At 37.7% G+C, this 23378-nt stretch overlaps 1 protein-coding gene across 2 annotated transcripts in view; it reads left to right on the forward strand.

The window, feature by feature from the left end:
- Positions 1 to 23378, forward strand: part of LOC114646558 (ephrin type-B receptor 1) — a 703356-nt gene that overhangs the window by 672476 nt on the left and 7502 nt on the right. For both annotated transcript variants that reach the window (XM_028794808.2, XM_028794809.2), the window contains 3 exons: positions 10080 to 10229; positions 13726 to 13919; positions 15081 to 15236. In XM_028794808.2, coding sequence (XP_028650641.1) covers positions 10080 to 10229; positions 13726 to 13919; positions 15081 to 15236 — 500 coding nt within the window. The remainder of the gene's footprint in view (positions 1 to 10079; positions 10230 to 13725; positions 13920 to 15080; positions 15237 to 23378) is intronic.

Below are 23378 nucleotides of genomic sequence, written 5' to 3' on the forward strand. Positions count from 1 at the left end.
ACGTGGGCGCATAACACCTCATCACTAATCAAGAAAGCCCAGCAGAGACTACACTTCCTCAGGCGACTGAAGCGAGCAAGTCTTCCCCCTTCCATCCTCACCGTGTTCTACAGAGGCACCATTGAGAATGTTCTGACCAGCTGCATCACAGCCTGGTATGGCAACTGCAACATATCCGACCGCAAGCGCCTGCAAAGAATAGTGAAGACAGCAGAGAACATTATTGGGGTGCCTCTCCCTTCACTACAGGACATATTTTACAAACGCAGTGTCTGCAAGGCCTGCAGCATTGTGCAGGACCCCTTACACCCCTCACATGGACTTTTCACACTTCTGCCATACAAGAGAAGATACTGCAGCATCAAAGCCAGATCTTCCAGGCTGCAGGAGAGTTTTTACCCCCAAGCTGTTAGACTCCTTAACACCAGGATGCCGCCTGGGACCTTCCACACAGACTCAACCACCTCTAAAAACAGAACTTTTATACGTGCGAGCCACTGTCCTGCAAAGACGAGTGTGCAGGTAGAAAAGAACTGAAAATCTCATACTGACCTTTAAGTATTTTGACACTCTTGTTATCCTTCTGCTGTGAAACATTCTGACCTGTCATTGTTTACACATGTCTTAAACAACTATTAGCATACACTGATAATTTCTGTATTATCTATATCTATTATTTATTATTTATTTATTATATTACATATCTTACACATCAATATTGCTGCTACTTCTTTGTCTTGTCTTTGCACAAGGTCTTGTCTTGTTTGTGTTTTAATTTTAAATTTTAATTTTGATTCTATTTTTAATTTATTATTTGCACGTCATGTTGTTACACTGTGGACCCTGAGCTTCGCAATTTCGTCTATCTGTATACTTGTATATGGCTGAGATGACAATAAAGTTCACTTTGACTTTGACATACATAAAATCTAGACTCCCTCCATTTGTTTGAATTTCTTAACTTCAGTATTGAAGTATTTGACTTTTTTTTTTTTGCTTTTGTGCCCTCCTCCACCATAACCTATCATGTATGGGGGAGGAACGAAAGCTTTAGATTAGTCAAACATTTCAACCTTCAGTTTTCAACGGATTAGGGTCCTCCATACCAAAAAAACGTCAATATCTCAATGATGCATGTGTGTCTGTCTGTCTGTGTGTCATAGTTTCTTGAGGACGGTCTAGAACTAAAACAGCTGGACAGAAAAATACCAAACTTGACACTTAAGCCTGTTATGAGATGATGATGTGCTGATTAGTTTTTGAGCCAAATAGTACAAGAGACAGAGGCACTCTAGAGGAACCCTTAAATACCGTAATTCTGCAATTAATTTTGAATTCTTCTCATCAATTGCTATTGTAATGACCTATTTTATGATCATAAAGTTCAAGATCGGAGCGGTAAATAATTACGGAAATATTATAGAATAGTTTGCGTAACTTGGTTCCTAAGGCGTAAAGCCTACTGATCCTTGCGTCTGAATTATTTTTTTACACAATTAATTATGTTCACATACAGTATAAAAGATGTGTGGTAGATAGTAAAACTTTAGGAACTTCGAAACTTTACTTGATGTCATTTTGGAAATATTTAGGTAAATAGGATTAGTGAGCTTAGCTGGGTTGAATGGCCTGTCCACTTCAAAATTGTTCTGTTGTTTTATTCTTCTAAAGGTTTACAGATGCTCTTCAAGACTGACTTAGCAAACAAAGCCTTCCTGGACTGTCCTTCAATCCCAGTCATAACTGGTCATTAGCATAGGGCAGACAGCAACACAGGAATAATTTAAGATATGACAAAACTGTTCAAATGAGAGTCAATGACAAACAGAAACAATGAGGCACTTGTCATATTCCACTGTAAGTCTAATATATTGTGTCAAGGAACCTTCAAACAACTGATAATTTGTGAAGGAATTGCCATTCCCATCAGACCGGTAATATATACAGATCTAATTTTCTAGAACAACAAGCAAGATAGCATATTTGACACTTTAGTACCTAGAAATAAGCGTGATCCAAAGGAATCCCGGGTGGCATACATAAAAACAACTATAAATGGGATCAACTCAGCAATGAAAATTCGTCATACGTCAGGCTGATGCTAGGTCTCATCAGCACTACTACTGACAGGCAGTTGTTTGCTGTTAGAATTTTTGACTTTTCATCCCATACATAATTGTATAGATCTCTTCTTGCTGTATCTGAAATAGTGACCACTTTGAATAAGGCAGTACCATCTCAGCTAGGCCTGCCAAAATTATTTTTAGGTCTATCCTAGGGAGCCAAAATAGACCTGACAACTTCCATGTATTGCTTCAAATGTATACCTAGCCACTGCTACAGAATAACAGTTACTTTGCTAGTTGGTTGTGAATGTTTAGCTTTATTATCTTAATAACTTGTTAATACCTATTCCCAAGTGAAAAAAATTATTGTTCCTAGAAGGAAAATGAATTTGAATTCAAGCTTTTATCCCTGAATAAAGACAAATGCTTGAACATACATATAGCTAACCAAAGGATCTAAATAATTCAATCTGCTCAGCATGGTAATCAGAACTGAAGATTGTGAGAGTGGAGATGAGGCCTCTCATACATAGACTGTCATGAAATATTTCAATTATTGTTTAACAGGCAAAACTGGATTGTATGATATACCAGTGATGATATGTGCTTTGTCCTACCCCTTTGAGGAGATGTATTGTTGTGGTGGTCCATTGTGTACCTGAAATACATCCCTCATTCTTGGCAGATATGTCTGTTCTCTGCCTGCAAGGATAGGCTTCTTCTTGAAATGACTCTCTTGGTTTTGGCATGTATAGCTACTCATCTCTGTAGAAGGCAGGTTAGGCTCTCTGGTTTAATGCTTTCATCAGTATATTTCCTCATTTATTTCTATGTCTGATAAGTTCTATTTTATGATATTGTTTGGTCCAGCTTTAAGCAGTTTAGAGATTACCTTTTTATATGCGTGAAAATAAAGAGACACCCTTTAATCAGGTCAAATTTAGTCTGCTGTTTTGTGTGATTAGGAACTAAATATTGCAGGTCAAAAACGTATGTGGAAGTGTAACAGGCTGTATGCTGCCTCTTTAAATGAAATTCCCAAATGCTTCTAAAACACTGTAAACATTCTTTGAAGAATATACAAGCAGGTGAAATTACCTGCCACTCCAACATGCCAAAAAGTTTGATCATGTTGCTAGAGTGGCCTTTGTAGGTGGCTCACATAAGAGGTAAGGTTGTTATCATGTGCCACAGCTCTTTAGCTTTTCTTGGGATGTATACATAAGAATGATTCCTATCCTAAGTAGCAGCAATATTAATTGGTGAAAAATTCTGAAATAAATTTTAGGAAATGTGTGAGGTAAGCATTATTTGGAATGAGTCTAGATTTGTAATCATTTAATAATTTTACTACCAAGAAAAGTTCTGAAAATATTAGATGCCTTCCCATGTAGCACTGAATCAGAAAAGCTGTCACATCAAGTAAAGAACTGAAGTGATCAAAATGGTTTCAGTAAACTCGGTATGTTTAGAAGAAGATTGTCAAATGTTTGGAAGGCTGTCACCTTGATTTGAACCTGGCAACTTGTTAAATGTTTATGTACTGTCTGTAAACAGACCATCAGAAACAGCCTAACATAACTGAATATTAAGTTGAGTCTAGGACAACTTAGTTCCTGAAAACAAAGACCAAAATTTAAGATGTTTTATTAGTAAATGAATATGAAAGGGATAAAAAAAAAATAGGAAGACATGTTTTCACATTGTGAGACCCCGGCACCCACCAACAGGTGCTCAATAACCCCCCAACTGCACTGTGTGCTGAAACTCTCTTAAAACAAGCAGGAATTAGTTGTCCACTGGTTCAGCTGCAAGTTTGCAGGATCACCGCATAACATGTGTGTCGTCTGATGGTTGCTGAGGGGAACAATTAAAACCAGCTGCTGACCTGGCTGTGTGCTCACTTTCTGTCTTCTCTCCAAGGAAGGCTATCTGTGCTTTTAATAAAGGGAGCTAATGCAGGATGGCCATCAGCATCATTACTTGTGTGTTCTTTGTGCTTAAGTGATGGCTCCCTTTGAATAAATGCTTTGAGAATGTTCCTGCCTTCACAAGAATAAAACAGATTTTTTTGGAAACCTGGACTCACCTCCTTCTATCTTGTGCAAGTCTGTAACTCACACATCACAACATGAAACAGCAAACATCAACCAACTCTATTACTCCTGTATTTAGAGGTAATAAGTGTCTTACCTAACTGATATAACACGTGCAGTATGTACTGTACTTTCCTACTGGTTATTGGTCCTCATGTCATAAATTTTACCTCTGCTTCATCTTCTAAGTTCAGTGATCTGGGGCAGGAGGTAACCATTTGTGCTCACTAGTGTCACCTGTGAAGCAAGGAACTGCTCCATAATAACTTGGGGCAATGAGAATATAGCATCCACTTAAGGTGTTGGAGTGTTCTGCAGCCATGTTCCATGTTTTCTATTAAAACAGCCAGCCAGGATTAAACAGCTTCTCCTAGGCTTCAGATATCTCTCTATTATATAAAAAAAATCCTGCCACGAGACAAGACATTTTTGAAGAAATTTTTTCAAGTCCTGCAAGATGAGACTTTTGACATGAGATTATTTCAAGTCATGCCCTCCTCTCAACCATATTCAAACACGCCAACGGACCACTCACATCTCATTCATGTGAATCCTTTGACAGACACATTTCCTGCTCTCTCAGCTCTTATAAATTTTTATGTTTTCTTCACTTTACATTCCCAATTAAAGAAGATGTATTATGTCCAAATCTTATTGATAAATTTCATCACGAAGGGATATCAACAGAAGAAATGAGTACACGGGCAATCCTAGCACTGAGAAACAATGAAGTCAAATGAATTAACGTGAAAATTATCGATGGGTTACACGGCAAATTGGTTAAATGTGTATCAATAGACTATGCTGAAACAGTTGGTGGTGATCATGCGTAAGATGAAAACATCAACTTACAATATTCCGAAGAATAACTATAACCGTTAACACCATCCGTTCTTCCAGTTAGAATAGATTTTGCAAAGAAAATTAACAAATCACAGAGACAAACATTTGAAAAAGTTGGTTTATTTTTTAGAGAGAAAGAAACGATATTCTCTCAGGGGCAGTTATACGTTATGTTGTCACAATGTAAGTCCAAACACAGAATCAAAATGCAATGCGATGCTGATGAAAATTTAATTCAAAAAATTGTTTTTACTGAAGTTTTACATTAAAAGTGTAACTTTAAAAAATATTTGCATGTTAATTTCAAAGCCAAACAGAATGAAATAATATAACGCAATGAAAAACTTGAACGCAATATGAAACATAATTTAGTTTCAAATTATTACGTTTTACTATTTTTTAATATGATTAATTACTCACTGTAATGTAAAATAGTTCTGTTATGCATATGTAACAATTCCCATGAAAATTACAATCTGTTTAAATTCTTCATCCGCATCCCCATGTGCAAGCGGCAGAACCGCAAAGTGACTTGCACGTAGCGCTGGCCCAGGGGTTGCCGAGAGAAGCGAGCTTTCTTTAAATATATAGGTTAGCGAGAATTGTCTTGGTAATTTGGTAGGCCTTCACTGAATTCCCTAATTTGCTGTGCTGCCTATAAAATTTCAGTCTTGGAAATGAATTATGCAGTACATAACTACTGTCCTTTGGTAGTAACACACCATGGTTGGCCATTGAGAAATGTATTTCCCTGTGTTGAAACACTCTGTTGTAGTTCTAACTCTTTTTGTCTAGATACTTTTTCTTCTGATGTACAAGTTTTCTTTATTAAGTAACTAGTAGCTGCACCCGGCTTTGCCTGCATACTGTAAGTAATTTTGAGGCAGAAATATCTAAAATCTATGAATGGTGTTTCTTAAAGTGAATTACAATGGCGGCAGGTTCTGTCCTATTTAAATAATAGAATTTTAAGATTTCATTTACCACTCATTATAATATAATTTCATTTGATGTACTATTCCCCCATTTGATCAATAGCCCATCATTGAAATAACTGGGTGATGGCAGTCACAAAGCCTGTGTGGCATGCCAGTCCACTGAAAGATATTGTCATGCTCACACCCAGACTCTGTCATATCAGGCCAGTTTTGAAACACTCATCAACACTGCATGCTGGTTTGTGGGACATGGACGGAAATCAGAGCATGGTTTGAGCTTTTTAGGTAGTTAACAGAATTATCACACATTAATCATATGAATGTGTTATGAGGGCTCCTAGCAGGAATCACTTTATTAAAATACTATAATCCTCTAAAATCTGAGGGGCACACTCTTCATTTTGCTTCTTCTCACTATTAACCTCATAGGCTTGGGAATCTTTTACCAAACAGCAAGTCTTTGATGGCATCTCTCATACCACCTACTACAGCACTACTGTTTCCTTAAGAGACATTAGCTCTCTGGAAATGTGTTCTTTTCAATTGCGGCATTTTAATTAACCTGAATTTAAATACAAAGGTATTATCCCTCCCCAGCATGCAATATGACGGTTAAAAGATTACACAAGAACAAAAGGATAATCTAGCTCTTTACTGACGGGTTCACATGGTATTACAAACGGGATGCTTATGACAGACATATCAAGCATGTGGGAGACTTGACCTACGCAGTCTTGCCATCTTTCGTCTCCACGCTGAAAGGATTTTAACCAGACAGAAGACATAATCTTCTGCCCGGCCGGAAGACATACTCTTCCGCCCGGAAGCTTCAAAGTGTTGGCCATAGGTCCATCCTTATATTCTGGTCGCTCCATGTGCAGGCTCTTGGCTCCGGATCCAAATAAGGACAGGACAGGACTCAAACCCCACCTTCAAACATACAGGAATAGCACAATGCCTACATACAGTTCTCATTCTCCCAACAAGGAAGGAGGTTTTTATGCTGACAGAAGACAGAAATATACTAGTCTGTCTTTAGGCTGACTATTCAATTGTCCAGTTGTCTTTGGCTCTCTAGTCCTGTGCTTGGCTCAGCAATTCTAAATGCTGCTGCTGTGCTCCTGTGTACCATATTTGGTCTGCCTGTATGAATGAGTCTATAACAGTGGACACAGAGAACAGTGACATTAAACTTAATAAAAACACATAGTATAACAACTACTCAAAGCAGCATGTGGAACTTTGTGATCATCTGCATACATCAGGCAAGAATTTTCTTGTCATCTTTACCAGTAAATAGTGACAGACAGAAAAACACTTGTCTTCCAGCAATGGCAAATGAAGGAAGTTACCTAGAAAGGACAGGCAGGCATTTCTGCAGTTTGACCAGATGGCCTCAGAACATTGGCTATTAAATAGGTCATCATGAAACCAGCACTTGGAGTAGTGTGGAATCAAAGGCCAGCCATCTTTAAATTAAAATGTAGCACAGCCAATTCGACTGGCAAGGAAAATGCCGACTTGTCCACCTTTTTTCTCTGACTTCTTTCGGCATTTGCATTCAATTACTTCAAGCATTCCATCCTATAGTCTGTAAGGCTTTTGATATGTGACTTAATTGCATTCGATTAACCCCTCAGTTCAAATTCATTGTGAACACGAAGAAACAGAATTAAAGATGCACTTCACAAGCTACCAGAGCAGAGTTTGGTGTGCCTGCTGTTGAGCTTGTAATTGATTTTTTCTTTTTTTTTTTCTTTTTTTTTTAATGATCATTTTAAACCACTAGGGAGTTGCATGGTACATTGAAAGGCCATTATCTTAGGCCCATCCATCCTCTGCAAAGTAGAGACTCTCTTTCTTTCTTTCTTGCTCATTTTAAAATATTTGTCACTTGGGGCTACAGAGTATCTGGCAGGAAAACAAACAGTTATTGTGAACGGCTCGCCCCTCCAGATATTCGCCCAGAAAAGAACCGCCTTAGGACATGTTTTAATTTTTAACTTGTTCAGCAACGCTGCCCCCAATCGTTTGTCACAGCAAGCTGCTTCAAATAGTAATGTAATGAGGAGGACCATCAATGACCTTGCTGGGAAATGCATGATTATTGCACCACCTCCTCCACCTCCTCCTCCCTTCTGCTTTTATGGGTTTATGAAAATGTATTTTTGTGTAGGACTTGCCTTATATCCTCCAAGTTTCACAGCCGCATGTAACCTATAGAGTCAATAGTGGAAACCTGTACCTGTTACATTATATCATGTAATTCTGTGGCTCGACTCCACTTGAACAGAGTGTGGACAGTGAATTTGTTTGAAACAGGTCCACTTTCAAGAGGTTTACAAAGGCTTGCAAAAAGGTAACAGTTTGTTTTAATGTTCTAAAGGTTATCCTGATTTGTTTGTAAACAGAATGGCAGATATTTTGGAAGAATTTTCACATTGTCTGCATGTCCCTTATAGCTTATTTCCATGTCTGGAGCTCATGGAATCTGCATTTTTTGTTTCAACTGATGTAAAATAATTTTGTATGTAGAAGCTTAAGGAAATGGGAGAGGAGAGAGGTTAAAAAGTACTCTGCAGCATTAGGCTGTTTTTATTATAGAGACCATTATGAAGTAGCAGCATGAATATAGTTCACGATGTGCGGTATCTTCTGGTATATGTGTTAGGCAAACTTTACCTAATATAACATCTTTTACAGAGAGCACTGTCACATATAAATTTGTTTTATAAATCAAAAAAGCAATATAACACAGTTTTAACTAAATATAATAAGGCTGACTCAAAAGCTTATAGATTATTGTATCTGTTGAAACAGATTTTTGAATCTCTGAAATTTTTGGTTCAATACTGTACTTGTTTGTTTGCCCTTGTATTATAGTGGGATATGTGTTACTTACAAGGTCTCTTTACTAGGTTGGTCTACTCCTGCACCACTAAAATTAACATACACACACTCTCAGAGATCCTATTTACACAACTATGTTTAAGTGATGTCCTACTGCCAGTCACTCTGAAGTATTCCATTTAGGATCCCACCACACAAACACAGATCCAAGTCACACAATTATGGAGTGATGACCTACTGCCAGTCACTCTGTAATATCCTACATTGGTTTCCTTTCACAGAAGTTAATAAGAATGATTTCTCAAGCCTATCACTGTCAGAAATCAACAGGGACTCACTTTCACCAGCACTAACAAATATATGGATTTCCCCAAGACACACAAAGGTTCAACACTTTTTTGGTTATATGCTACTTACCAACCAAAGGGGTCTTTCTTCTACAGGAGTTTTTCTTTTATTAAGGTGTGACCTCTCAGCCTTGATAACCTTATCGGGAAGAACTTTCTACACTAGATGCCCTAATATTTACTTCGGTCACTATAGATATAAAGACAAACATAGAAATGTAAAAGCAACATGGTATTTATTAAAGTACAATAATACCAATAGCAAATAAAATAAAATAGATAGCAAAAATCTGTATATACTCTTAGAAAAGCTTACTGGGTGCATATTGTCCTGGACAGCTTTTAAATTATGCATTTGATGTGATGCATAGGTTTGTGTTCTCTGACATCCAAACAAAAAGGTCTCTTTCTTTCTTCCTGATGTGTTTTGGTCTCTTCCATCAGTTTCTATGTTGTTACTCTACTGTCGTTCAGATTGGCTATTAGTATATTGAAATTACATGTGGGTCTTCAAGACATTAAATTACATTCATTTGATAAGTTAGCTGTTCTTGTAATGAATGATTCCACTCAAAGTCTTTGATCCTTTTCACACCTTTGCACTATTATAAGTTCCCAAGTCATAAACTGACTGAAACAGCAATAGTCCTGTAGCATTCATATTGTTTTCTGTTCCCTCTATCATTAAATTATAAACCAATTGAAACAGATGCACTAAAGTTATAAATTACGAGTACAATACAGGAAGAATATTTAAGACAGGATGTTTTCAGTATTAATTTCCCCTTAAGTTCAGTTCATCCTGGTTCATTTGAACAAAATTAAAACTTAATATAAGCAGTCTGCAGTTTTAAAAATCTGAGGATTTTACAGTCTAGGACATCCCTGAAGGAGCTGAATCATAATCATGTCTTCTTTTTCTCCTGTCTTCCTGTGCAGGGTGGCAAGATCCCAGTGCGATGGACGGCTCCAGAAGCCATCGCCTATCGAAAGTTTACCTCAGCCAGTGATGTATGGAGTTATGGGATTGTCATGTGGGAAGTGATGTCATTTGGAGAAAGGCCTTATTGGGATATGTCAAACCAAGATGTAAGTAGCAATGTACATTTTGGAGGAAAGAACTTGGCCCAAAGTTGGCAAGGTGGCTGCTCAGCTCAAAGACCACAGAAAAATGATTTATGATAAGCTGTAGTCCATAGAATCCACCAGGTGTCTTCTCAGTAAGCAAAGGCAACATGGAGGGTTCTCCTTAAATTGGTCGCTGCCTGAAAATGTGGCCTGATGTCCTTTTACCTTTTACTGCCTAGAATCCATGGATGGTACTTGACTTTGGGGTGCTTTTATAACGTTCTTGTTTGAAGAGCAGAATGGTTCAAGTCTTTTAATATTCTTTAGTACTTACTGTCAAATCTTCCTTCTCAAAATAACTAGCATTGTCTCGATTTAAGTATTTATGAAAAGGAGAATCCTCTGCTTTGCCCAAGAACCACAGGATATTGGCCTATTCGGGAATTCACCAGGTTTACAAAGGTGTTGACACCATTAACATTTTTCATTATATTTATTCTCTTGAGGCCTGAGCTTCTTGTATAACAAAGTCTGATTTCTGACTGAGGAATAATTCTCTCTGGGCTTAGTCCTGGTAAGAAGCAATACAGTACAACAAACCATTAGAGATAAAAGAATGTAGTGACAGGAAGCTCCAGGGATTCTCCCAATATATTGTTTCCATGGTGTTTCTGAGAGCGGTCTTCTGTCTCTGTACATTTACAGAGATTTTGTGACAGCTTTAGCTTTGAGGACATGGAGTGTAATGTGGAATGGAGTTTTTTTGGTTTGCAATTAGCCTGGGTAGTTCTATTTAACTGACCTCAACCAAGTGATTTCCACTATCTATTAACTCACTATAATGAGGAAAATTAATTGAATGGAAGCATTGCTTTGACTTTAGGCTTGTTTCGTGCAACTAGTCTTTCTCAAAATTTCTCAGCCTTTTTCCTTTTGATTTGACCTTGATAATAAATATCCTTTAAAAAACAGAACCTCCTTTTAGAACACTGAATTGTTTACCTTTGATTCCATCTATGTTACTTGAAGCCTCTGGAATCTAGTCCAGGTTCCATGGTTCTAAAGAAGGCAGAACACTACGTGGTTTAAAGACTACAGAAGTCATATCAGAATAGACAGCTTGATGTACCACGTATTCCATATAACAAAAAATACATACATGTCTAGCAGGTGTTTGGGCAAGCTGAATTTCAGCAATGTGACATCTGCATTTTCTGCCTTCAGTTCTTGCCAAAATACTACATGAAATTAATTTGATTTTTGTGCAAGCCCAATTCACAGATCTCAGTTATTTTAACACTACCACTCTTTGTGATCTACAGATATAAAGATCAGAGAAGAAGAGGAAGAAATTGCATTTATATAGCACTTTTCAAGACACTGAAAGGTTTACATAGAGAGGAGGGAGCCACTTCAACCACCATCAATGTATAGCATCTACCTGCATGATGTGACCACAGATATCTTGTGCCCTGTATGCTCACCACACATGAGTTTTAGGTGATGAAGGGGTGAGAGAGATAGTTAGCCAATAAAGTACAGGGGATGATTGTGGGGGGACAAGAATGACTTGGCTATGATCGGCAATTTAGCCAGGACATCAGGAAACACCTCACTCTTCCCATCATTTGTTATGCCAAAAACAGGACCTCAGATTTACGTTTCATCCATTTTTGCTGCACAGTGTCTCTGCCACTGTACTGGGGCATTGGTATCCAGCAGTTTCCCAAGCTTTTCCTGGTTCATCTCCCATCCAAAAACTGGCTGAGCCCAAACATGTTTAGTTTCAGGTGGATTACCTGTTCTGAACTGTGGGTGGCTTGGCTACTGGCCAGATGTTCATGTAAATCCAGATAAATATTTCCAGATATAATCAATAGCTTTTCAACTCAAACTCTTTGGTGAATTAGGCCAAAGTTGAAAATCTTACCAGTTTGTGTCAGTGTTTGTATGTCATTCTGTTCTACAATCTGTGAGAACCAAAAATATTTCCAGAACAATTCACAGGCTTTTCTATGAAGAAATAGTTAACATATATTCAGCCCAAAGCTGGCATAAACACTGATTTCATTTAGTTTACTTAAATTTATTTATTGGCAGTGTAAACACCACCTAGAGGTGCTGCATGTGGTATATTAAGAGATTGGTGTTCCTGTCAAACTGCTCAGATGGCTTACCCATATATAACAGACAGCCTAGTCAGCTGCCTTCATTATTTGAAAAGATGCAAATCTCTCCCCGGTCTCTGGGGATGTCAGCTTATCAAGACCAGGTAGGGACAGTAATGAGGTGCTAAATCCTAATTAGCAGAGCTGGACAGCTGAAGAATGCTTGTAGAGTGCAGACTTTCCAGCCACCTGTGAGTCATGTCTTTCCACAGCAGTTGAATTGTATTGGTGTGTGTGAGTGTGTGCTTGTGTGTGTGTTTCTAAGTATCAATGCATTAAAAAAGAAGATATTTGATTAATCCTCATAGAGCACTAAACTATAGCCCATTCAGTAAAACAGGAATGCAAGAAGAAAATGTAATGGTTTTACTTAAGGCAGACAACTAGAAACAGTGTTAATGTTTATAAGTAGGCAAATATTGGACAAACCTCCAAAAGCCCAGCAGATCACAACATATGATATAGAATGTCTTGTGGGTCAATTAAATCCATCACTACCTGTAAACATTTTCCAAAAGCAATAGCGGAAGTGTGGAATCACAAACTGGAAGCTTTCTCAAATACTAAGTACAGGACAGAACATTGTCTAACCTGCTTAATTCAATTCAGAGCTGCATGCACTCACATGTGTCTCTCCAAAGCATGGTGAAAATACAAAATACAAATTAGCTGAAAAAAAAGGATATATTCTTATGGATAAATATAATTTTTCTAGAGTTATTTGCATAGATGTTGCCAGTATTCCTTTGGAGGGTAGTGTATTTTTTGCAATATACTCTACAGTATACTGGTATGTAGGTTTTACTGTAAAATATTTTCTTTGTTTTGAATGTTACTGTCCAAATATTCCCTAAATTGTGAAGTGACCTTCATATTATGTACCTTGAGACAAATGCGGAAATCTACTTTGTCCTCCGTCAGATATATCAGGTGTAGTGAAGAGTAATTGTAGCTTAGCAATGAGACACCCATCTATTTTGAATCAGCCCTGGTGTTCCCATATCTGTTCAATCACATCCTAGTCTCTGAAAATAATGCTAGTGTATTTGTTGTCATTTACATGATTATAAAAATTCCTGATAGTGGCTCCTCACACTTTCTTTGCCACCTATTAAAATGTATCTTTTCAGCTGTATTGACTTTTATTTTAAATAAGCCCATAGAATATAAAATTGAAGGTTCTTTATGTCATTATCATTTTCATTGGCACCTGAGAAATGAAAATTGTATATATAAATCACTTGGTGCATCTACTGAGAGGAACTCAGGAAATTAGTGGCAGTAAGATGATAGTGGCTGGGTGCTGCCAATCACCACAGTTGATGGAGCCCTTGTATTTTGTCTCCTAGGTGATCAATGCCATTGAGCAGGACTACCGCCTACCACCGCCCATGGACTGCCCCGCTGCACTGCATCAGCTCATGCTGGACTGTTGGCAAAAGGATCGCAATGCAAGGCCTCGATTCACTGAGATCGTTAACACATTGGACAAGATGATCCGCAATCCAACAAGTCTCAAAGCTGTTGCCACAATTACTGCAGTGTATGTATATTATGTTGTGGCCAATAAAAAAAGAAACAAAACCTGTAAAATTAAAAAAGAGACTTTTCATACAGAGCAGCTTCTGCTCCTTTTCACCATCATCCTTTGTGTCTGACAAGTTACAACTGAAGTATTGACTTAAACTGGCTTGACTCCTTATTGGCATTTTTTATTTATGCATATTAGCTAGATACAAGAAATGTGAAGATACATGATGTCTAGCTTTAGTTCATCACTATTCATCTTAAATACCATCTTCCATACATGTTCCATACGTGTATACGTGCACAATTTGCAGCAGAAGTACTGCTTCTGAATTCTTCACTCTTGTGGCCCTGCAGCGAAAAGAGATAGCAGCTCTAAGATTGTTCCCATGGAGACAGTGTTTTGCTTTTATACATTATATATTGTTCTAGAAAACTTTCCAGAAGTGTGATATGCATATCTGCCACCTTACTGGGCCTTGGGCATTTATCAGTCGTCTTTATTTCACTATCAACTGCCAGTTTAGTCATTTGTGAATTAAATGAAAGGGATATTTTATTTTGGGAGATATCCTGCAACTAATGTATACTGTAAGTTCATCTTGCTTAGTTGCCTATGACAGGCTGTTCTTGCTAGTAGGCATTTTTTATAGGTGCTAATGTAAAGAATTTAAGACTGATATGCATCATGATTATAATATTTGAAATGAATCCTGCTAATACTTGACAATCATGCTGCTCACTACAATTCTGAAAGTTAACAGTTAAAATTTTATTAGTCAAGTAAAAAATTACATTTTTAATTCATAAACTAGATGTTATTTACTTTTACATTACAGGCATACTTTCTGTAAAAAAAAAAAAAATCAGTCTTGAAGCTTGGTTGGGGAGGTCTAAATCTTTGTAGCAACTGTGAGTTTCACTGAAAATATTTGGCAAGATTCTTATAAAAAAATAGGAATGCCAGAATATTAATACAGGTGTTCAAACTGCTCCATACACCTCAGTAAAGAGTTTTTGTGACGTATAGGTGATAAGTAACACTGCAGGTTTCTATTGGTTGTGATTCTAAAAACATGAACGATTGTGGGACTCAGAAAAGAATCAGACCCAGGTGGTTTTCACCAAACTTCCCTGTGATTTAGCACTTGTGTATTTACCTGTTTTTTCTTTATAGGCCTTCACAGCCGCTCCTTGATCGCTCTGTCCCGGATTTCACAACCTTCACTTCAGTTGAAGAGTGGCTGGGAGCAATAAAAATGAATCAGTATAGAGACAGCTTCCTGAATTCTGGCTTCACCTCCCTCCAGCTTGTTATGCAGATGACCTCAGAGTGAGTACAATTTAGAAGAGCTCAATAGTGACCTTTCCTGGTTTAAAATCAAGACTAGAATTACACTGACCAGAGACATTTCTGTCATGTATTCGTGCTGGATGTGAAACTGGATGGGATAGTCAAATTCTTAAGTCCATGTACAGTGTAAATATATATGGCCCTTTTGCTCTTTCCATCTTCATAAATTACTTTCAGTGTCTGACTTTTTTAATTTGAGTTTTTGCTTTGTTTTTAACTTGTTTAACTATGTTATTGAAATTAACTTCTGTTGATTTTTTCATTCAGTTTGCATATTAGCAGGTCTAATTTTAGGTTTGCCCTTCAGATGATGTGGCAGTCATGTTAGGACATGAGAAAGTACACTTGACTTTTCTCCCATTAGTATGAATTGTATTTTGGTTACATGTATCTGTAAGTGAACTGGGTGGAATGAAAACCAGAAAGCACTATGGTACCCAGTTAAGGAATCACCAAGTTAATGCAATATGCTTTAATCACAAGTCTTCTTGTACCAACTGAAGTGTTCTGCCAACCATGACCTTCAAAAATTACCAAAAATAAATAACAGGTTTCATTTTTGCTTCTGCCTCCTAATTTTTCTTACAATCTTAATAATGTAAATGATTGTAAAGCTTTAGTGCCAAAAATTGTCCTGGTGTTTCTTCTCTTTTTTTTAACAAGCCTTTGTAAGGGTCTTGTTGCATAAGAGCAAACGAGTAATAGATGCAATTTTATAATACCTATATACTAAATGTTACCAGTAAAATGATTAAAATTCAATATGTCTTAAGTCAATGTCACATTATACAACATCTAGTTATGGTGTATGTTATGGTTTTGCTGACAGCAGCTGTTAATCTTGTCACCAGACTATGTCAATTTAAACAATTGAAAATCACTGAACATGTCACATTTACTCACTGCGTGCTGATCTTCTAGCACAGTTGAGCCCAACTCTTTTTTATGACAGTTAGTACTGTGCTCCCTAAAAGAGCTGGCACTCTACGAAGTGTTAAAAGATATGGCAATTTCAGCCATAATCCCAGCCCTTTTTTACTTTTCTCTATTCTCTTGTGGTATTTAAAACACACAACATCGGACAGACAAGCTTCTGTTCTGTTTGTGAGGTCCAAAATACCCGAGGTTCTTACTTCTAATCACTGCATCATATGCATTGGACTTCCAGATGAGGATTCATTGGTTGTTAGCTCTCAAGCTCATAGAGCCACACCTAACACTAAAGACAAAATTAAAACCTGTTTGATTTTATCAGTGTGAGTCACAAACTAATTGGTGTGAGTTGCTCGGGTGACAACAGGCTTCACAGAAGTGAGTCGCAGACTTCCTCTGACTGGTCAAGATTATGCAAGAGAAAACTTTGAATGAAAATCACTGGAAAAGTCATGCATTATGATATAGACTTATGTTTTTCTTTTTAATTTTTTTAATTTATATTTTTATAATGGTAATTTTTTTGACATGGGCTGCTGCTTTATAACTCCAGACCACTGGCATGAGATCCTGGAAGGGCACCATCTGTCTAAGCATTTTGCATTTCTCCCTCTTTGTTTGAGGTGGGCTTTCTCCCTGACATTTTGGTTTCTTCCCACATTCCTAAGACATGTAGATTAGGGTGAATGGTGACTCTACATTTATTGGGTCCAAGGAAGGGTTTATATACAACTACAAAACTATTTTCATATTGTTTATCTAATCATTTAAGTTATTGCTGATTCTTTAATGATAAAATGAGTGTAACAATGTTAAAATTATATATAAATGAAATAATTAGCACAAATTGGTAAGATATGTACTATACTGAAGTTGTGTAAGCTCATAAATTACATAGCTGCCTCAAAGAAAAATTATTTGGACACCTACTATGACTTTTTTTTCCATATAGCAGATTAACATAATTACGTGGCCTAATATCAATGCTTTGGAGTAATACACATGATTGGAAGTATTTGTACTCAGCATTCAGAATCCAATGAATGTTGGTAACCTAGGTGCACATTGTAGCTATTTTATTTTATATTAATTTATATTGCTAAGATCTATATATATAATTCACTAAGTCCATGGCAAGCAAGACGCATGCAAGACAGCCACGCCTGCCAACTCACAGAGCCCCACCCACCAACAATTCACTAAACAGTCGACCATGGTGCAAGAGCAAAAGCATTTGCCAAAAATGTGTTCATTAATCAAGAACAAAAGTCGGAGGTTTGAAGAAGATCACATACCGTCGTAGTTCCGACCATACACGATGCCGACTGGTGATCCGGCGGCGTTATTCCCATGACCCGTTGGGCAGCCAACCAGGTAACCAAAGTCTTTGGGTTCCGGGGAGAGTATGGTTGCAAAGCTGAAACTGAAAGGAATTGACGGAAGGGCACCACCAGGTGTGGAGCCTATGGCTTAATTGGACTCAACACGGGAAACCTCACCCGGCCCGAACGTGGCTCACAGGTGAGGCGGTGTGTGGAAAATGAACAGTCAACATGACTCACAAGTGCATGTGGACTGTACACAGATGAAAGCAATTCAGGTGAGGAGTTGGGGGCGGACACATGAGCAGGCAGTGCGTACTGAACGATGACTAAGAGATGACTTAAGAAATCGGCAGACTAGAATGGCGGGGGTGGAATGGGCGTCAGACGATCAAACTTGCCTATCTAGAGGATGTAAATGTCCTAACACAGGTTCCATAGGTGAACCTGCGGAAGGATCATTACCGGTTGTGCTGACCCGTCATTGGACAGTTAGGACCCGAAACCTCTTGGGCCCACTTCCCTGCCCTCTCTCCAGAGTTCCATCTTTGCATTCACTTACAGTCGTATCCTCAAACCCACCCCATTTGGACAACTGTGTCAGGAACACTTCAGGAAGTGTTCACCCATCAATACATAATTATGCGGCGTATGCTACGCCGCAGATTGGCTAGTACTGCATATCTAATGAAGTTTAGAGAACTGAACTTGCATTCTGTCTATATTATGTATTCATATATATATATATTTGCAGCTGGAGATCCACGAAGGGAGAAAAAATGAATCACGTATCATAAAGTAGTTTTTATTCCTGAGCTTTCAACCCCTATCAGGGGTCTTCATCAGAGGATAATGCTTAGACTTACAAGAATCAAAGGCAATATATAGCAACACATTAAGTGGGGGTTGGGGAGGTGACAAAGTCCGTATGATCAAGATGGGGGGGGTTGTATAGTTTATTTATTATGTACATGTTCTAATAAAGTATCTATCTATCTATCTATCTAGATGCTTCTTGCCTGAAAAAAGCATATGGTTTCTAAGAACATCCATCCATCCATTATCCAACCCGCTATATCCTAACACGGGGTCACAGGGGTCTGCTGGAGCCAATCCCAGCCAGCACAGGGCGCAAGGCAGGAACAAACCCCGGGCAGAGCGCCAGCCCACCGCAGGGCTCACACACACACACACATACACATACACCAGGGACAATTTCGGATCGCCAATGCACCTAACCTGCATGTCTTTGGACTGTGGGAGGAAACCAGAGTACCCGGAGGAAGCCCACACAGACACGGGGAGAACATGCAAACTCCACGCACGCGGGTCTCCTAACTGCGAGGCAGCAGCGTTACCCACTATGCCACCGTGCCGCCCTTCTAAGAATATGACCCTAATAAAATTAAAGGAGTAATGCTGCATGTCTGAGATGAAAAATGTGGATCCAGAAAATAGATGAATAGCCAAATAAATAATTAAAAAACTTGTGCCTCTTAAAACATTTGTTATGTATATGAGATAATAAGTCATGAGCACTAAGTTATGACAGGAGGGAGCAAGATTATTAATAGCTTGGACAGTAGAATAAGTCATGAAAACAAGATAATTATGTGTTGCATGCTAGGCTGCATTATTTTGTCATGTGCACACACAACATGGCAACATCTTATAACAGTTTTCTATCTCATGGCTATGATTTGTTATTCTGTGCATGATATTATCTTGTCAACTGGTTACATGGGTGAAATAATATACCATAGGATCAAAACAGTAACATTTATCATAATGAAACCATGAGAAGTCTTATACGGGTTTGGCCTTGGGGGATTGGAAACAATATACTATGTTAATAATAAATGACAATGAGACAGAAATAACATAATTATAGATTAGCTCAGGCTGTGTCCAGGCCTATTTTGTTAAATCCATTTTCCTTGTGATCTAGTGTTTGTGAGTTTCTGTTTTTTTCTCCTAATCTTAGTGTATCTTGGGAGAATAAGACTGCATATAGTGCATATAAAGAAACAAAAATAGGTAATAAGATAAGAAGGAAAATGAGCATAATAAGTCATATGGCTTAGCCCTACACAATAACATGTTATTTGTTTTAGTGGATAATATTCCATTGTCATGCGTTATTCTTATTCCCATGTTACATTACACAACTTTTCCAGTGATGTTTAGTCATAGACTTAATTTACATAATGTCAGTAAGTCACGGACAGCTGGCAGCATACAGCCATTACATTATGTGACATACCCAATGACTGAGAACAACTGGACTGCAACACACTCCAGTAAAATCAAACAGGTCTGAATTTGTCTTTAGTCGTAGGGGTGAGCTCTGTGTGCAAGAGAGCAGGCAACCAATGAATGCTCATCTAGAAGTGTAATGCATAGCAGGCAGCAATGAGAAGTAAGAAATCCTAGGATTTGGACCTCACAAACACAACAGAGGCTTGTCTAATCGATGTCTTGTGTTTTATGTACTAAAACAGAATGGAACAAAGAAAAAAGGGACGAGATTACTGCAGATTATTGCCACAGCTGTTAACTCTTCATACGGTACGGACTCCGTCAGGCAGAATGCTATTGGCCGTCACAAAAATGACTGTGCTGGAAGACCGCCACTCGGACACTAAAATTGACATGAGCAGCGATTTTCAGTCATGTACTTTGACATGATGCAGTGTTGAGATTAACGACTGTGGCTGGCAAATTTGACAAACTCCATAACAAAAAGTCACACAATTGGACATTTGCTTTAAGTAACACATAATTAATTGATGGATGAACTGATCATGGTGTCGGAGAGTAGTGACACGACATGCTGCATGTTGGCCAAACAAGCAAGTAAGGATTTCATTGTATTTGGTACAATTGACAATAAATGACAATAAACACCAACTTGAAAACTAAATGTATTACTACACTTACTTATGACTGCTTTGTTTGCAGGCAGTAGCTTTAGGTTAGCATTTATCAGTAATGTCTTATCATCACTGCTTTAACCAGGGGGTTTATTTTTATATAAATTTCTTATACTAAGAAAAGAATAAATTTAATGTATGTGATGGCATCTCAAATTCCCAGTCATATGTGTCCCTGCTTTACCCACCCCCCACCATTAAGCCATTCTCAGACATATTAGACTATAGGATGTTTTCCCATCTTGGTGGTTTGTAAACTCCTACCCAGGCAGCATAATTTATGTAACATCTCCTACTGTGTATTCAACCTGAGCCCATTATGTGTAGAAAACAAGTCATAGTCAACAAATAAATATCTTTTTCATATATTCTCTCCGAGACTGTTTACATTTTTAAATTAACATTCTTTGTGCACAGTCCATGTTTTTTTTCTCTCTCTCTAGAGCTAAGAAGGTTCATTACAGGGGTCATGCATACTTCTTCCTAGTAGGGGAACCTGCATGTGGTGCAGGCAATTTGTTGCTGCTGCTTCTTTCTTTTTTTTCTTCCATTGTCCTTGGACATTAACTCCGTGAAAACTCCCATGTCTTTCTTTTAAACTTTCTAGTTAGTCATTAGGTTTATAGAGTCGTTTTTGTCACAAGTACAGACTACAGTAAAAAAAATTTTTGCACTTGCTAAATCAACATGCAACACATTATCAGTAATTTTCTCAATAAAAAAGCCAGTTTGTTCAGTTATGTTCTTAAAAAATGTTACTATTTTCTCCTTTGGATTAATGGCATATATTTCCTTTATCTGATTCCATTAACTCATTTTCAATACTTGCGAACCCGAATGAAAAGTAACTGAAATAAATTAATACTATTTACTGTGATTAGTGTATTACCTTTGGCACTCAAACTCAGCTTCAGCATGTTAGAATATTAGAATGTTAGAAAAATGTTGATGAACGCAGGCCATTCAGCCCAAAATACTTTGCTAATTCAATTCACCTAATTCCTCCAAAATAACATCAGGTTGACCCCTAAAGTCCTACTGTCTACCACACTACTTGGTGACTTATTCTTTGTGTCAGTCCTAGAATCAGTTTAGTTGCTCTTCTGTGGACTTTTTCTGGCGCTGCTTTGTTTTTTTGTAGTTCGGGGACCAAAACTGTACACAGTACTCCAGATAAAGACTTACAAGTGCATTCTAAAGCTTGAGCATAACCTCTTTGGACTTGTACTTTACACATTGTGCTGTATAACCTAACGTTACAACATTAACTTTTTAATGGCTTCTGAAAGCTGTGTGGTAGTTGATAGTGATGAGTCAGCTCCTAAATCCTTTCAGTTTTTCAGACCTCTCATCATGTATTCAAACCTGACATTTTTAACTCCTACATGTGATACTTTACATTTACTTGCATTAAAGTTCACCTTCCACATATCTGCTAAAGCCTGTATGATGTCCAACTATTTCTGTAATGATTCAATGGATTCTAAATTACCTATCAATCCTTCTAGCTTGGTATCATCTGCAAACTTAACCAGCCTTTTGTTTATATTCCTATCCAGATCATGTGGATATTATATATATATATATATATATATATATATGTAAATAGACAAATATAGATATATAGATTAAAATAACAGCAGCCCCAGTACTGAAGGGTACCACACTAACATCAACCAATTATGATAAGATTCCTCTCCACATAATCCTTTGATTCCCATGTTTTAGCCAATTTGGCACCCATCTACACACTACAGCCTGAACTTCCACTTTTTTTTTTGTTTGATGTCCAACATCTCATGTGGTACCTTATCAAATGCTTTCTGAAAGACAAGATAAATAATATGCTCCACTTTGATCAAATTGTTTTGTTGCTTCCTCATAGAATTCCAGCATGTACTGTAAGTGAAACATGACATCCCCCATCTGTACCCATGCTGTCTGTTCCCCAAAACTGCTGTTCTTGTGCTGCTCAATCTTTTATTTCCATTATTTAATTCCTTCCATTAGTTTATTTGCTATGTGCATTAAGATAACTGACCTATAGTTACTTTATGTCCAATCACACTTTTTATATAACAGAACAATATTTGCTATTTTCCAGTCTCACCTGGACTGGTGCACGGCCCCGGTATAACATTGGGGATGACCACCTTGTCAGTTCTGCTTCTCTCGTCCTGGTCACTAACTTTTAAAATCTGGCCTGCAGAACGAACAGCCTGCCCTTAGGTATGTGTCATTCATGGGGCACAAGGTATAAATTACTTTATGATAGGTGGACACTGTCGGAATAAATTTTGTAAAGTTACATGTTGGCATAGTTTTTAACTGCACACTGTGTGTCTATCAGTCCACAACTGAATGTCTGTATTCTTGTACTCTCAATCAAAGATAAAGGATATCTTCTGATGAGGGACTGGTTGAACTGAGAAAATAAAACATATTGTTTTACAAAATATGTAATAAACAGGACAGCTCAGACATGCAGCAAGCTGCAATGTTAGTATTCCTTTCATTCTATCCAGATATTGAGGTGTAATTCACTTTAGTGTTCCACGAGATAGGACCTGCTGTGATTCTGTTCTGGTGTCATATCATACATTTGCTTGTAGATATGTTAAAATGTTTTTATTGGTGCTATGTGTAACTACAATATAAAATAAACATCTACATGTGGTATTCAAAATTGCACTACATTCTTATCTGAACAAACTTCAATTAAAAGGCTGTGCATGAAGTACAGAATCCTTTTATAACCACACTTTTGAGTTGGCAGAATGAAACTATTCACCTCTCTGAAAAGTAGCCGTTCAGAGTTGAATCAACTTCTTTGATCTAGGTCACATTATGCCCAGTCACCAAAAGTATCATAGTGAATATTGCTTGTGTGCATTTGATTGTATATAGTACATGTAAGGCAATGCAGAATAATT

This window comes from Erpetoichthys calabaricus, chromosome 2 (assembly GCF_900747795.2).
Source record: "Erpetoichthys calabaricus chromosome 2, fErpCal1.3, whole genome shotgun sequence".
Lineage (NCBI taxonomy): Eukaryota > Metazoa > Chordata > Cladistia > Polypteriformes > Polypteridae > Erpetoichthys > Erpetoichthys calabaricus.